Genomic DNA, 20164 nt, shown 5'->3' on the forward strand with positions numbered 1-20164 from the left:
GGCCGCTCCCAGGCCCGCAGGCAGGGCTGCCGCTCCCGGGGGCACCTGAGGGGGCGCACCTTCCGCCCGCCGGCGCTTCGTTCTGACGTACCCTTGCCGTCACCACGACGCGGCGAAACAACCGCTCTGTAGGAGCCCCTCCTCACCCGCCTGTGGCGTCACGGCCTCGCCGCGCCCTGGTCCGCCTGGGGGGGTGTGGTCTGAGGCGGAAGTGACGCAATACCGGTGCGCCCCGACAGGCGCTCCCAGAAGGGCTTCCTTGTGGCGGGGCAGAGATGGCGGCGCCCGGAGCCCCGGTTACCGTCACCGTCACTTACAGTAAGAGCCGCCCGCGGGGGGGGAGGGAAGGCCCCGCCCCCACCGGCGCCCCTCACCCCGAGCTGGCCCCGGCGGTCGGACCCGGGCCCCGGCGTCTCCTCCCGCCGCCCCCGCCTTTAATGGAAACCCGGGCGGGCCTGTGGCGCCGGGGCTCAGCAGGAAGCGCCCGGCGGCGGGCCGGAGCCGGGTGGGGGGTGTGTGACTGCCCTTGGCGCCCGGGCGGCCGCTCCGCAAGGCCCCCGGGAGGCGGAAAATGCCGGTGCTGCCGGCGCCGGTCGGGGCTGCGGTTGTCGGATGGGCGGCGGCCCCGGTACCGGTCGCGGCATGGGGGGCACGATTCGCCCCCCTGCTCCTTTAATGGCCACATCTTCCCGCTCTCGCCTTCAGGCTGGACCACTTAAGCTGATCCAACAGAAGGAAAACCAAAATAGCTTATTTTTCATATCAGCCAGATGCTCAAACTCGCCGCGCCAGGGGTAGGTCTGCTGTAGGGATGGCGGTGCGAAGGGAGACAGGGCCGTCCTGCCTCTCGCAGAGCAGAGTCACTGTTGTGGCAGCAGTCCTCGTTGGGGTGAAGAAATCACTGAAGCCAGCACTGTATGTTAAAAGCAGACGCTGCCCGATGGGCTCGCCTCTCGTTTGTTGAATACAAACGTTGCTCGGACGTTTGCAGTTAGTGAGGTGCAAGGTTGCAACAGGAAGTGGGCGTTTCTGCAGCGTGACTGACCTGTTTCTGCAGGGGGCTGACCTGATGAAGGGGGTTACTCGGAGGCCAGCTGGGAGGACTGAGCTTTTTTTCCTCAGGAAGAGGAATAGGAGGAGGGAGAAGAAGGTGGAAGGGAGGATGTGGTTAAGTCCGCAAATAAATATAAAAAGTTACTGCAAAGAGGTAAGAACAGCCTGGACTCCACAGTTCTTAACCATGATATATCCCATGTTATTTTTAAATTTTGATGAAGTGGGTCTAGGTGAGTCAATAGGAGGAATGAGAAGGACCAGCAAGGTATTAATCAGCTGATTTTTATTAACAAATCTTGTTAATTTTTAATGGATTATTTTTAAATTATTGAATAATAAATTCTGCTCCTGTTCCTTTTGCACTATGTTGGTGACGTTCTTTCCACCTTTAGAGCTTATTTTTTATCTCTGCTTGCTCATTCGTTTTTTCAAACTGTTACATTATTTTGTGAGGATGTTTCCTTTATCACCTGGCAGTTTTATCTAAGATTCTTTAGTGAGGAACTTTGTGGAATAATCTGTTTAAATCTTCATGATTCATGTGCTCATCGATGCCTTCATGTGGTCTGAGCTATTTCATTTGCAAAGATGACAATATCTTAACAATATTGACAGATTTATAATTCCAACATCTTGTTGTTTGCCAGCAGTCTTCTTATCTGAGGAGGTTTTTATCTTTCCAGTTGTTTTCTTATCTGGTAATTACTTTGTCATTAAAAAATAGTAAATAGAAGGCATTGTTCATCTTGGTCTTAAGCTGCCTGATTTATACCTGTTGCTGTCAGAGGCTGGTTTACTACTTAGCACAAACATTTTTATCAGTTTTGCACGTATGAGTGAAAGTGAGGAAAGATGGAAATAAGGGTCAATAAAGAGAATGGTAGTAGACCCGCATGTATCACTTGACAATCTGCTAGAAATTGACCTGATTTTTAAATGCAATTAGGTTTTTTTTTTCTTACAAAAAAAAAATTGGAATTTTGCACCAGTGGTTACTTTAAATTAGCATTGACATTTACTGAAGCAAGCTGATAAGCTATCATACCAGTTGTAACCCATGCTGTATTTTTCATGCTGATTTCACTCTGCTGTGAATTTACAGTAACAATTTTTATTCCAGTCTGCCCAAAGTGGTACTCATAATTTATAATTAAAACTGTGTCTGCTGGTAGGCAAACTTCAGCTGTTCTTTTCTCCATTTTGTCTTTCTTTGTTTTTTTTCTCTCAACTGCTGACAGGCACAGCCGTTACACAAAGCAGTTGTATATAGCAAAACAACTTTTTGAAATATATTGAGGTTAGGACCTAAGTTTTTTGGGTGTGCCCCCCAAAAAAAAACCCCACCAAATTGGGAAGAAGGTCTTTTTAGGGAAAATGCTTGGGGGAGAGTTTGTAGAATGTGATTTTGAGCTTAAAACAATTTTGGAATTAAGAAATATTGTTGGAGCTTGCAAGTTTTTGATGCCACGGTGTCACTTGTCACATGACCGAGAAGCTGGTACATTTTAAAATCAGTGTTTCTAGCACTCTTCTTCTACAAAGATATCTGTGCTTCAGATTAGTAGCATGAGAATAGTTTTCATTCTGGTATAGTTTAAGGAGGTCTCGATTCCTGCAAAGTAAAATGCGCCTGTCTTGATTTCCCTTGCACCAACGGTGGCTGATTCCTGTGTGTGCTTCCAGACTGAGGTCTTAAGTGTGCGGGAGTAGAGGGTTATAGAAAGGGTCTGTTGAAAGCAGAGATTAATGCATGTACTCCTTTTTTTCTGAGAACTTCTTGCTATTTGCATGCAAGTAATCTCAGGGAGTCTGAACATGATGTCCCGTAAGTGGAAGATGGCATACAGGCGGAGAGTTCTCAAAGTGGTAAAGGCTGCATGTCGGCAGTATTATGGGGAGAAATAATTTTTGGACTGTGAGAATTCTCTCAGGTGGCTGGTGCAGGGGAGACAGGGTAGACATTGATCACTTGCTTTGCATATATGAGGAGTAGGGAGCAAAGGAAGTGGTAAATTATCTCAAATTCCCCAAGATTCATGCCACTAAACATTCCTACAAGCAGGAAATGGAACTCATCAGGAAGGTACGGGCTTTTGTGCTTCAGTTTGTGGGATGTCTGGGCACCATCTGCACTCTTAAAAAGAGGTGGGAAGTAATATTTAGCAGGAGCATTATGCCAGTAGAATAGGCCTGATTAAACTGTTCAGGTTATTAGAATATAAAACAAAATTTTCAGCTGAGATAAGTCACTCCCAAGAGGAAAGAAATGCAATATAAGCCTTTGACTGAAAATTATGATTGTACATGAGAATCAGTGTAGAGAACTTTCTTCATTAATGGAAATAAACATTAGAAACGGATTCCCTGGAATATTTTCTAGGTAAAAGTAAGTATTGCTGTTACTCTGTTTTTTGTTAGGTAATGAAAAACACAGTATTCAGGTTGCTTCTCAACAAGAAGATGGTGAACCTACACTACAAGACATGGCTGTACTTATTGAACAAGTGACTGGAGTTCCAGTTCCTTTTCAGAAACTGATATACAAAGGTAACTTATAAATCTGTCAGTCTTTCTTGTAGATGATACCTTTCCTCTTAGTGACTTTCAGGTGTCCATGTTTTGAATGTCTTCAAAAAGACATTCTTATGCCACTAACTATATTTTAACTGGATTTTTTTACCCTCGCTTGTTTTCCTTTTAGGAAAGTCTCTGAAAGAATTGGAACAACCGTTGTCAGCACTTGGTGTTAAAAATGGTTGCAAAGTCATGTTGATTGGGAAAAGGGTAAGTGTTGCCTTTGGACCTTTTTTTCCTCCCTTATATTATCATCACTTCTGTCAGTGATTCAGCTGCTGAACATACAAACAGGTTACAGCATAAACCTAATCTTGTATACCTACCCACAAAGTCGAGTTCAGTCTCACGATGTACTGCAAAAAACTCCGTAGTTTGTACATTTCTGAAATTACATTATTGACTGACTTCTGCCTCACGTTGACAAAGTCCTGCCTAATCTGTTGCTTGTCAGTGCTCATGAACCTTCTGTGCACTGATGACCTTATCTGCTCATCATGTTTTTCTGGTCTGGAAAAGAAAAAAAAAAAACCCAAACAAATAAAAAGCTGTAGCTACTGAGTCTGTTGGGTTATTTCTAGTGAAATGACTTGTGGCTGGCTTTGTGAAGTAGAGGACAAAGTAATATCTTGATACATGTTGATATAAATGTGACCTCTGCTTCAAAGATGCTAAGTGAACAACAACAAAAAAAAGTTTGCACTTTTCTTTTTTCCCTTCATTTAATGTGTTTGTATACATTGCCGCTTTGGCTGAATTTGTCATTAAGCTTTGGAGGAAGCTTATTTGTTATGCATTAAAATATGGAAAGAATAACCACAGTGTAGTATGTATTTTAAATCAGCAGAAGCCTTTATGTATCACCACTGTTGGTGCTTTTTAGCTGCATAGTGTCTCTATTTGTTCCATAGTTGTGAATGTTGTACTTTTGAATACACAGAATAGTCCAGAAGAAGAGGCTGAATTAAAGAAGTTAAAAGATTTGGAGAAGTCAGTGGAGCAAATAGCTAATAAGTTAGAGGAAGTTAATAAAGAGTTCACAAGTATCCAGAAGGTATGCCAATTTTGTATCATTTTATATCTTTGCAAAACAGTTTTGTAGGTGTATGTATATTTTTAAAGAATACTGTTTAAAGGGTTTGAGTAGTCAGTAGTAGGCTGCCCCTCCTAACTGCCCAAGGGGCCTGTAAAATTCTTACTGAATTTCAAATGCTATTTGTGAGTTTGAAAAATAGAGACATGATGCTGTTTGGAAAAAGGTAAATACTGTTGCATATTGGATAAATTGTGTTCTTTAGATCTGGAAAAATATTAAGAATTCTGTCAAAGTCCAAAGGAGGATGTCTGTTACTTGTTTAATCTTTCATGTAAACCTAGCAGATCTTACATTTAACATTTCAAGGTTTGATAGACTACAGATTGAGATTGGAGTCCCTATCATACTTGAAACTACAGAATAGTAAAAGTTGTTTTCTGCTGTGATGGATTGACAGATTCTCTAAGCTGAGTATTCTGTAGGGTATGGAATAATTTTCTCTTTCCTGCCCTCTTTTTCTTCCTCAGGGATTTTTAGCGAAGGATCTCCAAGCAGAAGCACTAAAACAGCTGGACAAGAGGATAAAAGGAACTGCAGAGCAGTTCATGAAGATCCTGGAACAGGTTGATGCCATTGTAAGTAAATAACCATAGAAGAAGGTAAAATCTCAACAGAAATTTATTGTTAAGAATATACCTTTCTTGTAATTTAATTGATATTTTAAAATACAAAAAAAATTTATCTTGGCTTTGGAAATTAGTTAATTGGTTTGCTCATTTTTTCTTTAATATCCAGCTCTTGCCCCTGTATGTCTCCAAAAGACTACTTGGCAGCATCAATTTCTAAATGGTGATATTAATGCCTGTGTATGCATCCCCATTCTACAGAAGAGCTTCATTTGGGGAGCAGCCCGTTAAGACTACATGAAATGGGTATCCTTTACTCAAGTTTTACCCTTTTAGTTTGTCTTGGCAAACTTTCACATTAAAATTCATGATAAAACTGGAGGTCTGGAAGAAAACCCCAGATACATTTTGTTTGCTATATTGCATAAGAACAAGGAGGTCCTGAAGACTGAAGAATTTTCTGGCCAGTCATGTGTGGACTGACAGTACTTTTACATGAGGTGTCTGCATATTGAGGATTCTTTCACTGGAATGTACTGGGGTATATCTAGATGCTTCGCAGTCATTAATGGATCATAACCTTTCAGCGTATTTTCAGAGTATAATATCACAGAATCACAGAATGGCAGGGATTGGAAGGGACCTCTGGAGATCATCTTGTCCAACCCCCCTGCACGAGCAGGCACACCCAGAGCAGGGGGCACAGGAATGCGTCCAGGCGGGTTTTGAATGTCTCCAGGGAAGGAGACTCAGCCTCCCTGGGCAGCCTGTTCTGCTGCTCTGGCACCCTCAGATAATATGTTATCTTCCTGTGTCATGTGGTAGCTGAGAGCTAGCTGAGAATAAGGGACTTGTGCAGAGATAAATAGGAGATGATGACAATTAGGGTATTTCCTTATTCTGTTTCTATGTGCTGGTCATTCTCTGTAAACGTCATTGTATAATTATGTTGCACATCACGATCATGATCACATCATGATCATGATCACGATCAGGAAAAATGCTGCTTTTCTGTGGTCGTGATGTCTTTGGGTCTACCCCTTTGCACGGTGACCCTTTATGGGATTGATTCAAAAAGATGCCATGCAAATGCCTATATTTGGTGAACCAAATGTAGTTTAACTGATGGACACTTTTTCAAAGTTTCACAGCAGACTAAATCATAGAGTAATAATTTGAATCGGACATTATCAAATGCCACCATGTGTTGCTTGGAATGGTGGGGAGCTCGTTACCTTATTTCTTCCTTTCATATTGTGCACCTTTAATGGTAAATTAGCCTTTGCTGTTTGTGATAGCCAGTAATTTTTAAATACTTTTTAAAAATTGTAACATGCTAAGTATTTTAAAGTTGTAAAAATTCTCTTTCCTTTTTTGCCTCATATAGAGGGAAATATTTTGCTGACAGTTGTTGAATGCTGTTAGACATACGGACTTACTATAACTGATGCCCTGTTCAAAGTGGCAGGTTTACTGTGTGCTGTCATGAAAATAGCAGTAAGGTGACAACTGTTTCATTTGGGTGGGATGAAAGCTTATTTCTGATCCCTTCAATTTCTATTATGAAGTCCTATTTAGAAAAAAGGTCAGTAGTTTTATGCTGGTGTACGGTTCTGGAAGCCAGCAAGCAGTCTTGAAAAGCCCTTTTCACTGCTTCCTAATTAATCCAAACTGAGTTTCCCAAGTTTACTTTTGATTCTGTTACTTTTTGCATGGCTTAAACAGAAAGCATGTTATTATCGATCTCCTTATCTAAAATACTTTAAATAGTTTTTGACAAGAGACTTTCAGGTTTAGTGCAAGATCTTAAAAGGCTTATAACCTGGTGATTTAATGTTTAGATTTAGGAAATAATGGGGTCCCTGTGCATCAGGTTTGTCTCTTGTGGAAGCGGAGCAGCCAGAGCTAAAACTAATTATAATTAGTATCCTTTAATATTTGTAATAGTTGTTTGTTACTTTATTGTCTGGGAGCCAATGACATTGATGAGCCTCATGTTTTTAAAGCAAGAAATAAGTGAAGGTTTTTATGACCAGTGGTTGAAGTTACGTTACACACACCAAAGTCCATATTGATTTGTTTTAATAAACAAAGGCGGCTGTGGTTTTTGCATAAAAACTGAACTTCGGTGAAATCTTGCAGATGAGATACTTGTAGTTGGGTGGAGTCTTTACATAAAATGTAGCTGTGCAGTGTACTAGTATTGCACCAGATCAGATGAACAGGCCACCAACTTCCTGAGGTATTACTTAGCTGTACCGTAGTTGTGCAACACACAGAGGTAGCAACACAGCACGGTAATGAGGTATGTATATGAACAGTAAATGGGTTCAACTGAAGTAAAAAGTGGTAAACAGGAATGCAAAGCAGAAAAGCGTAAAGTTTCTAGAAAGTACTTTGTGTCTCAGAATTGTTTTATACAGTATTTAGTATTTTTTTGTTAGCCAAGTAAAAATCAAGTCCTGATAAATCTTGTGAATGCTGTTAACTATATAGATGTGCTATTGATTCAAGCAACAGCATGCTAAAAAAAGATAAGGGAGGAAAAAAGTGACTGAGCGAGCTGTTTCCTGCTAAGACAGAAGAATGGATAGGTTGTAGAAGTGAAACATTCAGCAAGTTCACACTGAATGCTCTGGTTTGTTTCTTTGGCAGAATTGTTGTGAAAGCTCTTTAAAGTGTCTTAGCTGTCATACATTGTTTGGATCATTCAAAAACACATAGCTTGATATAACATGAGATTTGTATGGTTATAGAGAGCTAAGGGTGAGGAAGCCTGCATATTCTTTTCTATCTGTTCTAGGGGTGTCACCCTCCTACTGTTAGCAGACAAGCTCATTCATTAGAGGAACTGAGTTTGGAGCTAATAATCCTTTTTACTAGACTCCATGTGTTCAACAACAATGAATTTAAAATAAGTGATTTAGGAAGTGGACAAGTAGGTCAGTAGTCATACAGTATTGGGGTGCGAGAGAAAAAATACAGTGTTGTCTGTCACTGCCAGAGGTGTGAAAGAAAAGTGTTGAAGGGATGCTTTTGGGTAGAGTAGCTGTAACTTAAGCTTTTAACATTAAATGTGTTTAAGTAGCTACTGCTTCCACAGCAGGAAGGGTGGAGGGATCTTATGAGCCATCTGAGAAATTTTTGAATACTGTGAGACAGTCAGATGTTCCCATAAGCCACAGATATTTGAAGTTTTCTTCAGTAGGAATACAAATTGAGTCATGTTCAACAGCTGAAGATTTGTGTGTGTGCATCACCAGAAATGCCATTATTTCAGCAGTTAAAACATTTGGTCCAAGGGTAAAGGTCGAAGTACAGTACTTATTAAAGATCTCAGTGAGTAGAACACAGAAAATCCTTGACTTGATCAGCTGGCACAGTTTTTTGAATAACTGAAAGGCTTTTTTCAAGAAAAAAAAAAGGAGAGCTTTTCTGAGATCAAGGAAAATTTAAATTCACAGTCGTGACACTATGTACTTCTTGTGAGCCTGCTCTAATTTCTATGAAGTCTGTCACTAATGTTGCAGTCTGAGACATTACTTTGTTGTTATGGTGATTTCTTATGAAATAGCAGATTTGTAACCTAGAAATACAGTATTGCAGAGAACAGATTGTTCTAACAACTGAAAAAAAGCTTTCTCTTCTGAAATACCAGTCACTGATTTTATTTACATAAATTCACGACAAAATCATCTGTCAAATTGCATGTATCAGTACTGAGGACATTTCTTACATTAGTGACTCATAATTACATTCTGCTGGCCCATCCTCCTTTCTTGAGGATTTTTTTTTTTCTTATATTTCCTCTGTAAAACTTACTTAAATTACTGTACTGTTCCAGTAAAGCTTTTTTCACTGTCTCCTTGTCCCTGCTATACTTGTCACCCGGTAAATCAATACCAGACTAAATTTTCAAGGATTAAAAGACAGAAGTATGCTGAAAAAGAAGTCACAGTGACTGTGACAAACATTTCTTGGGCTTCTGGGAAGTTACTTAGAGTAAGATGAGAACATATTACTAAATCTCTGAATTTATCTGGATAAATAACATTTGATAAACAGTATTATAATTCTTAAATCTATTAGCATGAATCATAAACATAAAATCAAAGCTTCAGGGAAAAATTTTTCTAAAGCACAAGGAGCATGAAATTATTGTCATCCCTCAGTGAGGGTAGAGCACTGAGTTACCACTTCTGCATTCAGAAAAGCCGTTGACAAATGCTGCCAATTAACAGCTGCTTTTAAAGAAGCTGCTCAGATCTACTTAGATAAAAAGATATTCAGTGTCAACATAATGTGCTTACCCAATTTACCAATTTATTTAATGATAGGTTAAAAAAAAAAAGTGAATGGCTGGTAGTCAGTAAAAATTAAACATGAAAATGCTACACATGTTTTTGTTTGTGTTTTTTTTTTAAAAAAAAGAAACTAACAAAAAAGCTTCCTGTTGGATGGGGTGTCAGCAAAAAATCCTTGTTTGTATTTGATTAGCACTGGGGCCATGTGCAGTAGAGTGAATTTTTTTTATTTTTATTAAAGCAATTTGATAACAAACCAAAAATGTTTCTAGCTATTATTGCTAGTGACTGCCAGTGCAGGAGACTGTCTATTTGAAGAATGGTGTCCCTTTGGTTCTGATAAGATAGTCATAAATTATAAGTTTGATTAGCATTTGTTTTGTTTATTAACTGACTGCACTGCTATAAAGTGGATTGAGGCATCAGATATTACCTACTGGGGTCTACAGTTTGGGAAATAAGGAATAACCAAAGAGGAGAACAAAGATGTGGTGGTAACACTAAGCTTAAAACTGCTTATTGGAAGCACTTCCAAAACAAATGGAACTCAAGCAGAGCTGAAGGTGATGTTCTGTGGCGAAGGGAGGTGGTTTTATTAGGAGATAGGCTGGGAGAAAGGAAAGAAATGGCAAGAAAGTCTGTGTTTCGCAAGAAGCTGTGGTCATAGTTAAAAGAATACTCAAGCCTAGGGAGGATCTAGAGGCAGGAAAATGCACAGGCATTAACTTATTACTGTGTAAATGGTGTTCACTCTGCAGGGTGAGAACTCTTGAAGAGGTGCGGTTAAACAACTCTGAATTCAGGGGTGTGGGGTGGGAGTTAGCTGCTGATAACAGGGGAACTCAGGCTCTGTTTGTGGGTGGATTGGGGTAGGATAAAGATCCTGTGCTCAGCAGTTCCACAGAGGCTGCTGAGGTGACGTCAGCACTGCATTACTTCTGAAAGTTTAACACCATACAGACCAAGCCCTGTGAGACTTGAGCAGGGTTTTGTCACTGAAAGTGCAATGCAAAGAGGAGACCTGCTATAAAATTAAGAATACGCTGTGCAGTAGAAAGCCATATACTAATCCAAACTACTGCTCGGCAAGCAATGTTAGCACCAAAATGTAGATTTGGCAATACTTTTGCATAAACACTGCCTAGGCTTAAGCTACTCCTTCGTTAATTAAATTTTATTTTAATTAAATATTGAAATGTTATTGTGACTTAAGGTTTATTGCCAGCTTCACCTGTTAAACCCTGAATAGTTGGACAACGTATTCCTGGAGAGGAGACGTAAGCTGACTAAGGTAAAACAGAGAGACTGTGAGATTTAATTTGATGTTAAGATTTGTAAACTTTACTGATTTGATTGCAAAACACCTTTTAAGCAGCTTGATAAGTTAGTACGTTTAGGCCCTCCAATTCCATGTCTCTGCCAAAGGCATTACAAGGTGTGATTTTTTTTAAAAAAAAAAAAAAAAACAAACAACAAACCACGAACTAGTTGTGACGGTGTGCAAGCAAGCATAGGAGTTTGCATGCACAGATGTCATTAAAAAAAGCAGTTTTGAAAAATGTTTTCAAAAGTAGAAATAGTCTGAATGTCTTCTCTACACTCAGATTTCAAAGTTTCTTCCAGTTACCAATACCTGTTTTAGAAACAGATTGTGTGGTAAGCCCAGCTGGAGTTCCCTGTCTGCTGATGAAAGTTAACTTAGGCCTATTCTGATAATAGAAAATTGTTTGTTAGTTTGCTGTTTCAGATTGGTAGGAATACTTGCATAGGCCAGAATCTCTTTCAGAAAGTACAGCCTGAAATAAGTACTCTGCAAAGGGAGATGGGCAGTGTAACTGAGCTAGTGCATAATCTCATTTTTAATTAGACTATTGAGAAATTCCAAGTTGTGGAAAACTTCAAGGCATAAAAGAATTTCTGTGATAATGAGATAACATCTTCATTTTCTGGTAAGAATCAGCCATTAATAATTAGGCCTAACCCATCTTTGTTCTTTCAGGCTATTACATATATGGAGTCAAAACAGTACGCATCAAATACTCGCTTTATGTTAAATGTTTCTTGTCATATTTTGTTAATATCAAAAAGTGAGTTGTGTTGTTGAAAACTGAGGGAAGGTTAGGAATGTTTTCTCGTGTGGTTGCAGGGTCCTATATCTAAGATCCCTTTGAATACTTCATGTAACTTCAGAACATTTTTTCTAAACTCCCCCGACCTCTGTAAATACTCCGAGGGCTGTCTTTTCTCTGAACCAGAACTGGTGTTTGAAGCTAATTCACCCAGAGTTTTAAACTAACTTCTCCATTGTTTTGTAATATCTTAGGAGCATTCAGTTTCTGAAAGAAAAGCATGTAATACAATCTTTTCACAGTGTCCTGCTTAATGAGAGGAGACATGTGGGCTTAGCAGGCTACAGCGAGCAAGGGCTCATTGCAGTACACAGTACTAGAAGACACTGGATAGATAGGTGATGGAATGCATCTTAGGACAAACTGAAGACTATTTTTGGTATTAAGAGGATTAACATCAATTAAAAAAAATCCAACACACACACAAAAAAAAAAAAAACCCAAAAAAACCCAAACTCCAAACCAAACAAAAAAACCTCCCACAAACCAACCAAACAAAAGAACCCACCCACCCAACCAACCAAAAAACCAACACGACTTCTAGTTTTTTAGATATTTCTGTCCCTGTTTGTAAGACAACACTGCAAGAGTTTGCATTTGGAAGGGTATCTCCTGTAATCCACATACTCTCTTGTGCCTCTGATACTGATGGTCATTTTTTCACCTGAAAGAAATATGTTCCGTTTCAGAAGGTACAGTCTGACATAAAAGCTCTCTGCTGGGGAGATACCTTTTCTGATCTTGAAGGGAAATGTTAAAGTTGATACCAAGTTTTATACAGCTTAACAATGCTGCTGTTTGGGAAAACTGGTACGGGAGCAACAGAAATGGAAGCTGAAACTACAGGAACAGAAGATTCTTTCTATTACTTATCTTCCAAAAGCAAACTAACAAACAAAAATAAACACCTGACCCTGGGAACAGATCAGGGTAGTAGCAGTTACTCCCACTTCTAACCTTGACACTCTCCTAGGAGACAAGAAGCAGAATTGTGCATTCCTTCTTTCAGCTGAGTGTAGAAAGGGCGAGACGTATTTTAAACCAGAAATTTATGCAGAAGTAAGATGTAAGCATGTGTCCCAGCTTGCTCTGTGGCTGGAAACACATGCTAAGGCTGGTAGTTATGAGTTCTTTGTCTGATATCACTCAGAATGTGCTAATTACTGCACAAATACTGGAGCGGTGTGACCCCTGAACTTCCTGGGATCTCAGTGATGACTACAGTTTCACTTCCCATGATGCACTGTTTTTTAGTGTGGAGTCCTGTGTATTTTTAACTGTGATATTAGGTTATGTGCAAGACCCCCTATATTTAACACCACATATGTTTGGCTGGACACTAAAAGAGCTTTTTTTTTTTTTTTTTTTTTTAAATTGTTACCAAAGATTATGTATCTAAACCCCCCGGTGGGGCTTGAATTTTAGCTGAAATCAGACAGAGAGTAGTATAGGGAAGCCTCTATTCTTGATATGGAGTTAGGGTGGATAATAAAAGATATACCGGTGAGAAACTCCAAGGTTTTTACGCATTTTCAAAAGTGAGAGCATAATGCTTCTAAGAATGTTCACATAAACTTTACATGCTAATCATCCGTTTTACCTGTTCCAAAAAAAAAAATCACAAACCTGAGCACTGTTTCCCACCAACACCCCAATTTCACACTGCTCCAAAAGGAGCATATACCATAATATCCGTATATGATGGATATATATCCATAAATAAGCATATAACATTTGCTAAGATGACATACATTAATATATTGGGTGGTAGGAGTGTGGAAAATAATGCAGTTTGAATTAAATTAAAAGCTGTCAGCATGTAACACTTCACATCCCTTCCGTGAGCAGACTGCAGAAAGGATCAGATGCACAGTTTAGACTGGCAATGCCTGCATTACTGATGGTAGGTTCTAATGATGGCGAGCAATTGCGTTAATGTGTTCATCAGAAATGAATTCATCTTACAGTCTCTGAAAAAACCTGAAGTTGAAGCTCAGCAGAACAGTTAACATGCGCCACAGAAGACAAAAGCAGTGTATGCAGTTATTGCTGTATGTTACCTAAAGACATGGTAAATTTGCTAGCTCAGTTCTTTGTGATCAGCAGCTGTATCCCAGACTTCCTGAATTTATGACACTGTCTTTTAAATTCTTTCTTGTGTAATCATCCTTACTGAGCAGGTGTGGCATTTTCAGGACGCCTGTTAAGAGGATTTTTTGATGTACATTCAGTTTTTGTTGTAAGATTAACACCTTAATTTCAACATTAAGCTGCATCAACTTGTTTGTTTATTTTACTGTAGAACCTGCCAGAGAATTTCAGTGATTGCAAACTGAAAAAGAAGGGGTTGGTGAAAAGGGTTCAGGTGAGTTGCTTTTGTTTGTTTTATTTTCTGTTAATGCTGGGTACTTGTATACAAAGAGTTTGTGAAAATGAGAGCTCTTTAGAGCTTAGATTTTTTCAGTGTTCTTATGTTAGTATTTCTTATGATCTCCCTTTAAGAGGTATTATAAAACATTATACAAAAATACAGATTTTCATATTTCATGCTGTCTTCAGATAATGTTTGTAATTTGCATTAGTGGTTGGCCTTATGGCTGCCTGATGATATAAAGTAATTCTGATAGCCTGTAAAGAAAACAGGATGATACTTTCCCATATCTTAGTGGGCTGGAGTAATGAATGAGGAGGCCTGGGCACAAGGATGCAGTCAACTGTAACTCTGTTCTTTGGAAAATTTAGCTTCTGTTGCAATGTACCAACTTTCTGTGGAGAGTCTCTAAAGTAAAATCTGTACAGAAGAGCAGCTGTGCCAGGGATGGGTTTTCGAATTGCTTTGCCATTGTATGATGCTTACGAATTCCTAGGCATTGTTTCCGTAGAGACCTTGAACTGAAGGTTTGTTACTGGAATTTGTCCTTCCTCCCTCCTCCCCCAAAAGCCAAACTTCCCTAAATGAATGGTACTCCTATTACTGCTTTTATTTGTATTATGGTAGCTTCAGTCACAGGTTAGGCTCCTGAAAATTATTTGGGAAAGTACATTGCGTTCATGTATGTACGTGAAATGTTTTGTGTGTTAGTGTAACCTTATTAAATACTTCCTATAAATGTTTCTCAAAATTTTTAAAATAGCCATCTATTTTAGAGGAAGCCTTATGAAGAAGTACTTCATAGTAGAGGTTTTTTTTGTTATAGCTTTAGGGACAAAGGCCTTTGTACTCTGTTACAAAGGTAAGTTCAGATAATGTGAATTGAAATGAAGTTCGTTGCTGGCGTAGCTAAGTTATGTGGGGGTCTGAACATGCTCTTCATTCTGTGTGCCTAACCAAAGCAGCAGAAGTTTGTAACAGAGGTATGGCTATAACCCTCATGGCTATAACCCTAGAGCTCCACTCCTGGGTGAAGTTATTGCAGAAATAAGTGGGGCTTTGTGTAAGAACTGCTGTTAAAGCGTAAAACAGACTCTGTTGAGCAGAGATCAGAATTATTGTTGTGCTCCTGTAGGCACAGTGTTCTGCAACTGTAGGTTATGAACCCTTTGAGGACTGCAGAAGAATCCAGGGGGTTTCAGACCAGAGCAGTCAACAACAATGTATTTTTCCAGAGCAAGAAAATGATGGCAAGTTATGCTTATTACTTTTAAGTATTCATGAAACTGAGGGGGAGCTATTAACTGCCTTCTGTTGCTGGCAATCACGTATCTTCCAGAATAGGGAGTCAGCTATAAAACTCTTGCAGCCGGCACCTACAGTTGTTACCACCTTGACTTTTTCATCCCTCAAGTCCTTACAGAAGTGAGTTGATGCTGTCTCAAGGCATTGGTTGAAGACAGATGATTCAAAACAGTGTGATGGTTGAGAAACATCCACCTGGCAGAACAGTTTGCTGTTCTAGAGGGAAGGGAGTTTCTTAATGTCATTTTAATATAAATGTAAACATAAAGTATAGTTTGACTGTTAAAGTCTAGTGCAGACGTAGCAAAACTGAGTGCAAGACGTGTATAGATAGTGGCAGAGCCTGCACTATCAGAAACTACAGTGTATCAGAAACTACAACATATATTCAAATTGGCCAAAAATAATTTATAGGCTTAAAGTGCTGTCGTGTTGTGCTGTGTACAGCACAAGCAAAGTGACCAGTGGCTGCTGGCTCTTAATCGCTGTGTGTGGGTTGCTATACGTGTAAGAACTTGTGGGCAGATTCAAAGAAAGGTTAAGGTAGTGTGGACTGCCCTTTTCAGAAAAGAGCTTTCTGTCTCCTGACGCACATCAGCTACTTACTGATGAAGATGAGGGTTCATGTTGCCCTGTAGTCCTGAGAAACTGAAGAGGCCTTGGTTTAATGAAAGATTTTTTTTTAGATTTGACTCAGTAGGTTTGTCATTCCCACCCTCGGCTACAGAAGTATGTGTTTCAGAAAGCAGTTTAAAAGTCATATTCCAAACTGAAGCACTAACTTGTCTGAACCTTTGTGATCCTTATTGCTGTCTATGGACTTTGGATCACCTCAGAGTACTTCAGTGGCAGGACTGGTGAGGATGGGCAAACACGTTGTTGCCTTATCAAATACCGTGCTTCTCTTGGATTTTGGGTAAACAAAATTGTGAATAAGCTATTACTAAAACTGAACTGGAAGGTGGTTGTTGAGTTGGCTTCTTCAAATTCATGATGGAGACTGCAGTTTCTGTTCTTAAGAAGCACTAACGTTGCTGTAATTGCATCCCCAATAACATGTGCTTGTTTCTTATTCTCAGGTTTTTCTTGCCCAGTGTGATACCATTGAAGGAAATATTGGTCAAGAAATGGACAAGCTACAGTCAAAGAATTTGGCACTGGCAGAATGAGGCATTGCCCTACATAATTAGGAAACATAATTGCTCTATGAGCAAGAAGAAAAGTTTGCTCTTTGTTTTGGAGCATGTATTGAGCATTTTTTTTTTTAAAGCCCAGTCTGTTAGACTGGTACTAGTCAATCATTTCTTGCTGGTTGTCTTGTTTGCCGCTTGGTTAGACCTATTATTTTGAAAAGAAAATCCTTCCTGAAGAATTGCAGAAATTATCTTTGTGGTGAATTGTTATGTATTTTATGGACGAATGTTTAGTTAACTACGTTACAAAGTTTGCAGTGATGGGCAGTTTTGTCTGATATGCCTTTGAATTTATTTACAGCTCAAATCAAAGAAGGTCTGTAATAGTACAAGTGCAATAAGTTGCAATTATAGGACATCAGCTTGATTGAAAAAGGCAAACTGAGACGACATCTGGGAAAGTCGCAACATTTTAGTAGACAGTTCAGAGCAATAAAAAAAACCCTACGCATTTGTATCTACTTAATGTTTGTATGCATTTATAAATATAAGAAAGCTTGACTATAAGGGAGTCGTAGCTATTTTAGCCTTAAATTGTCATAATAAATGGCATGTACTGTAACATGTATGGTACTTAATTTTGGGTGGTGCTTTAAGTTGTTACTGAGCTCCTTGATACAGATGTATGTTTTTTACATAGATTTCTGATGTACTGTGGTTTTTATAGATTATTCTTATTTTTATTATTTGTGCTCCGTCTTGAGTTATGGTGGGAAATGAAATGAGATTACTCATGCTGCTCATATACCAAGGGTTCAGTTCAAGCAAGGTATAACTAAGGAGCTATTTTGAAGGGGTTTTTATACTTTTTTCTGATTTCATTGAAGTCATGATGCTATATTTAATGGAAAATTGCAGTGATTATTTCTAGTCTGTTAAGGTAATCAGTGAATGTTTATAATATGTTACAAAGTGACACATCTTTATTTTAGCAATGCCATGTGACAGAGGGTTATGACTGATTCTTGCAGTCAGATATGTGCTGTGCCTAGCCTTCTCTGTTAGCTGAAAAATAAGCCTTTGCAGGAGATAACAACTGTCAGCAGGTGCAGCCAATTTTGCAGTTGTTGGTCAGAGCCTGTAGCTAATGTACTGTAGCGGGAGTTGCTTTTTCACTGATGCTTCTGGTCGGCAGGTCAGTCATACACACAGTGGCCAGTGAAGTATTGACTGGTAAGGAGGCTGTTTCTGTGGGGAAAGAAAAGCTCTTTAATCTCTAATGAGTCAGGCTGAGGATGTTCAGAGATGGCCCTTAGGTAGTGAGTCTTTATCCATATGTGACTGTTTTAAGATTAGTTGTCCTTTCGAGGTAAAAATAGGAAATGGGTGTAAAAAAAATTCTAATAAGTTATAAACCTTAAATAATACCTAAGTATTATTATTAAAGTATTATCATTGATTGTAATTGGAGGAGCATTTCTTTAGTGGTAAATGCCATTGGACAAATGAAGTGATAGCCCTGCATTAGAAAGGGTCACTTTTATTCTAAAGATGCCTTTTGACCATACCAAGATTAGAGTTGCAATATTTTTTACTGTTAACCAGTTTCTTCAGGGTTGTATTATTTCCCTGTGTAACTCTTCTCAGCATCTGTGGAGGATTACAAGATCTAAACTCCTAGGAAGCTTGTCTGTCATGTCAGGAAATGGTATGTTTGGTAGGACTGTGGATATTTTTTTCCTATGCTACTAATCTGGTCATGCTGCATTTTCCCAGCACTTTAAGGTTAGGGGGAAGAAGTTGTTTGTAGCCATTCTTGTGAAGCCGTACCTACCTTGGTGCTGCTTCTGGACCAGATTCAGCTGACTCTTAAACCACAAGCAACACTGTTGCCTAATTCAGGGAATGCAAAATTATCCACTTTCCTGTGATGGAAAGGATCCTCACCCTCTCAAATTTAAGTCCTTTGATGCACTGAACTTTCACAGGTGCATGTGTAATAAGCAAAGCATCCTCTTGTGCCCATGAAGAGAATGGGGAGCTGTGGTCATGGCTAGGACTGTGTCTGTTTCTGCTGCTTCTTTGTATTTCTCTCTCTTGGGCGAGAGTACTAAGGCTATAGGCAGACATTGTCTTCCCAGCATTCCTTCCCAGAAGCTGCTGCTTCTTGAGATGTGCTTGTGTGAGTGCATCCTCAGCCTGTCTCAAAGCCAGGTGGATTGACTTTAAGATGTTTTGTAGCAGATCTTTGGATAATCTGGTACTTTGAGGCAAAGAGAGTGATGATGAATCTCTCCCACAAGCACATCTGGATTCAGCAAAGGGTGGGTGTCGTGAGCTGAAGTTACCTCACAGTGGTTAACTCCTGGTATCAGTGTGTTCTAGGACAAAAGTAGGTGTATGAAGGCAAACTTGTGCAGTATAAAATTTTTTGTCTTCCAAATATAAAAATGAGTTGATTTTGTTTTGAAAAATGGTGGTTGTATTTATAGTTATCGAAGACCTTCTAGAGTGGATTGACTTTTATACTTAGTTTTGAAAGGGGAGCCCTACGCATCATTTTTTCATAATAGCTTTTAATTGCAGTAAAAGCAAACTTCTGTGCTTTTGAAAAGTGCAGCAGCCTACAATTGTGGGAGGAAGGGGAAGGAAGAGTAGATGTTAAATATTCTTCAGGATTTTTAAGTCTAAACATAGATCTCAATCAAGCTTAAGATACATTCTCACTGATTCTAGTCTAGGTGTACTGTGATACCTATTTTACTACTAGATCATTTCCTCACTCCAGCCACCTGCCCTGATCATGTCAAAAGAGAAGTGACTCCCTTTGGTTGTAGTTACGCTTAGCCCGTCATCTTCCTCCGGTTGCTGAATAGCTCTGGCTGTGTTGACACACCTGGGATCTGCCATCCAGGCAAAATGTCTTACCACAGTGTCTTTTATGAAAATGGATATCGAATGACACACTTCCCTGCCCCCCTTTCTCCCCCAGCTCCCTATAAGCTGTCATGTGAGACGAACCAAACCCGGTGCTCAGGGAGCCGCGGAGTCTGGAGCCGCGGGATGGCTTGCTCTCTGGGGACAGTCTGAAATACGCTGCTTGTACTGGCATCCTCTGTGACCCATCCTCCTGAGGTAATGTCGCTGTAAACCTGGAGTAGCGCTTTCTTGACTTACAACGGTCTCTCGTGCTTTGGAGTGGAGCGCTTGACACCGTGGAACTTGGGGCTAGATTTATTTTTTTTTAAGTTAACTTATTTTATTATACTATCATTAAATGAAAAGGTAAAATAAAATATGGAAAGTTCTTTGCTGTCCGTGGTGATGATGCGGTTGCTAAATGCTGTAGGTGGGCTGCGTTTTAGTGGGGAGAACGCGTGCAGCCCTCCATGCGGCAGGATGCTTGGTGCTGGCGGGTGGGAAGCATTTGGGAGCGGCGGCTGGCCATACCCGGCCCCCCAAAGGGTGCCGCTGGCCGGGGCCTGGCTGGCAAGCAGCGAAGGCATAAAGAAAAGCTGCGTTTTGCATAAGAGCACTTTTCACAGCTGTGTGCACACTGAGGGTTTCTGCAGCTGGGTGTGTGGGATGTATTAGTTTGGGTTTTATTATTTTTTACTTATTTTGGGCAGG

The 20164-nt window shown here is 39.8% G+C and overlaps 1 protein-coding gene across 5 annotated transcripts; it reads left to right on the forward strand.

The window, feature by feature from the left end:
* Positions 1 to 116: 116 nt before the first annotated feature.
* BAG1 (BAG cochaperone 1) lies at positions 117 to 19842 on the forward strand. 5 transcript variants are annotated; one of them, XR_010371545.1, is made up of 9 exons: positions 119 to 318; positions 3475 to 3603; positions 3758 to 3840; positions 4571 to 4684; positions 5194 to 5301; positions 5462 to 5598; positions 10822 to 10887; positions 14028 to 14090; positions 16481 to 16507. XR_010371545.1 is itself a non-coding variant. In XM_064443249.1 (7 exons), exons 1-7 carry the CDS (start codon positions 276 to 278, stop codon positions 19653 to 19655), a joined length of 669 nt encoding a protein of 222 aa, XP_064299319.1. In that variant the 5' UTR covers positions 117 to 275; the 3' UTR covers positions 19656 to 19842. The 5 variants fall into 5 exon arrangements, 3 of the variants coding, with proteins under 3 accessions (XP_064299319.1, XP_064299321.1, XP_064299320.1); XR_010371546.1 differs by lacking the exon at positions 5462 to 5598 and having other exon boundaries at positions 10810 to 10887; positions 16481 to 16500; XM_064443249.1 differs by lacking the exons at positions 5462 to 5598; positions 10822 to 10887; positions 16481 to 16507 and adding an exon at positions 19527 to 19842 and having other exon boundaries at positions 117 to 318.
* Positions 19843 to 20164: the final 322 nt, after the last annotated feature.

The sequence above is a fragment of the Phalacrocorax carbo genome, chromosome 2, assembly GCF_963921805.1.
Source record: "Phalacrocorax carbo chromosome 2, bPhaCar2.1, whole genome shotgun sequence".
NCBI classification, from domain to species: domain Eukaryota; kingdom Metazoa; phylum Chordata; class Aves; order Suliformes; family Phalacrocoracidae; genus Phalacrocorax; species Phalacrocorax carbo.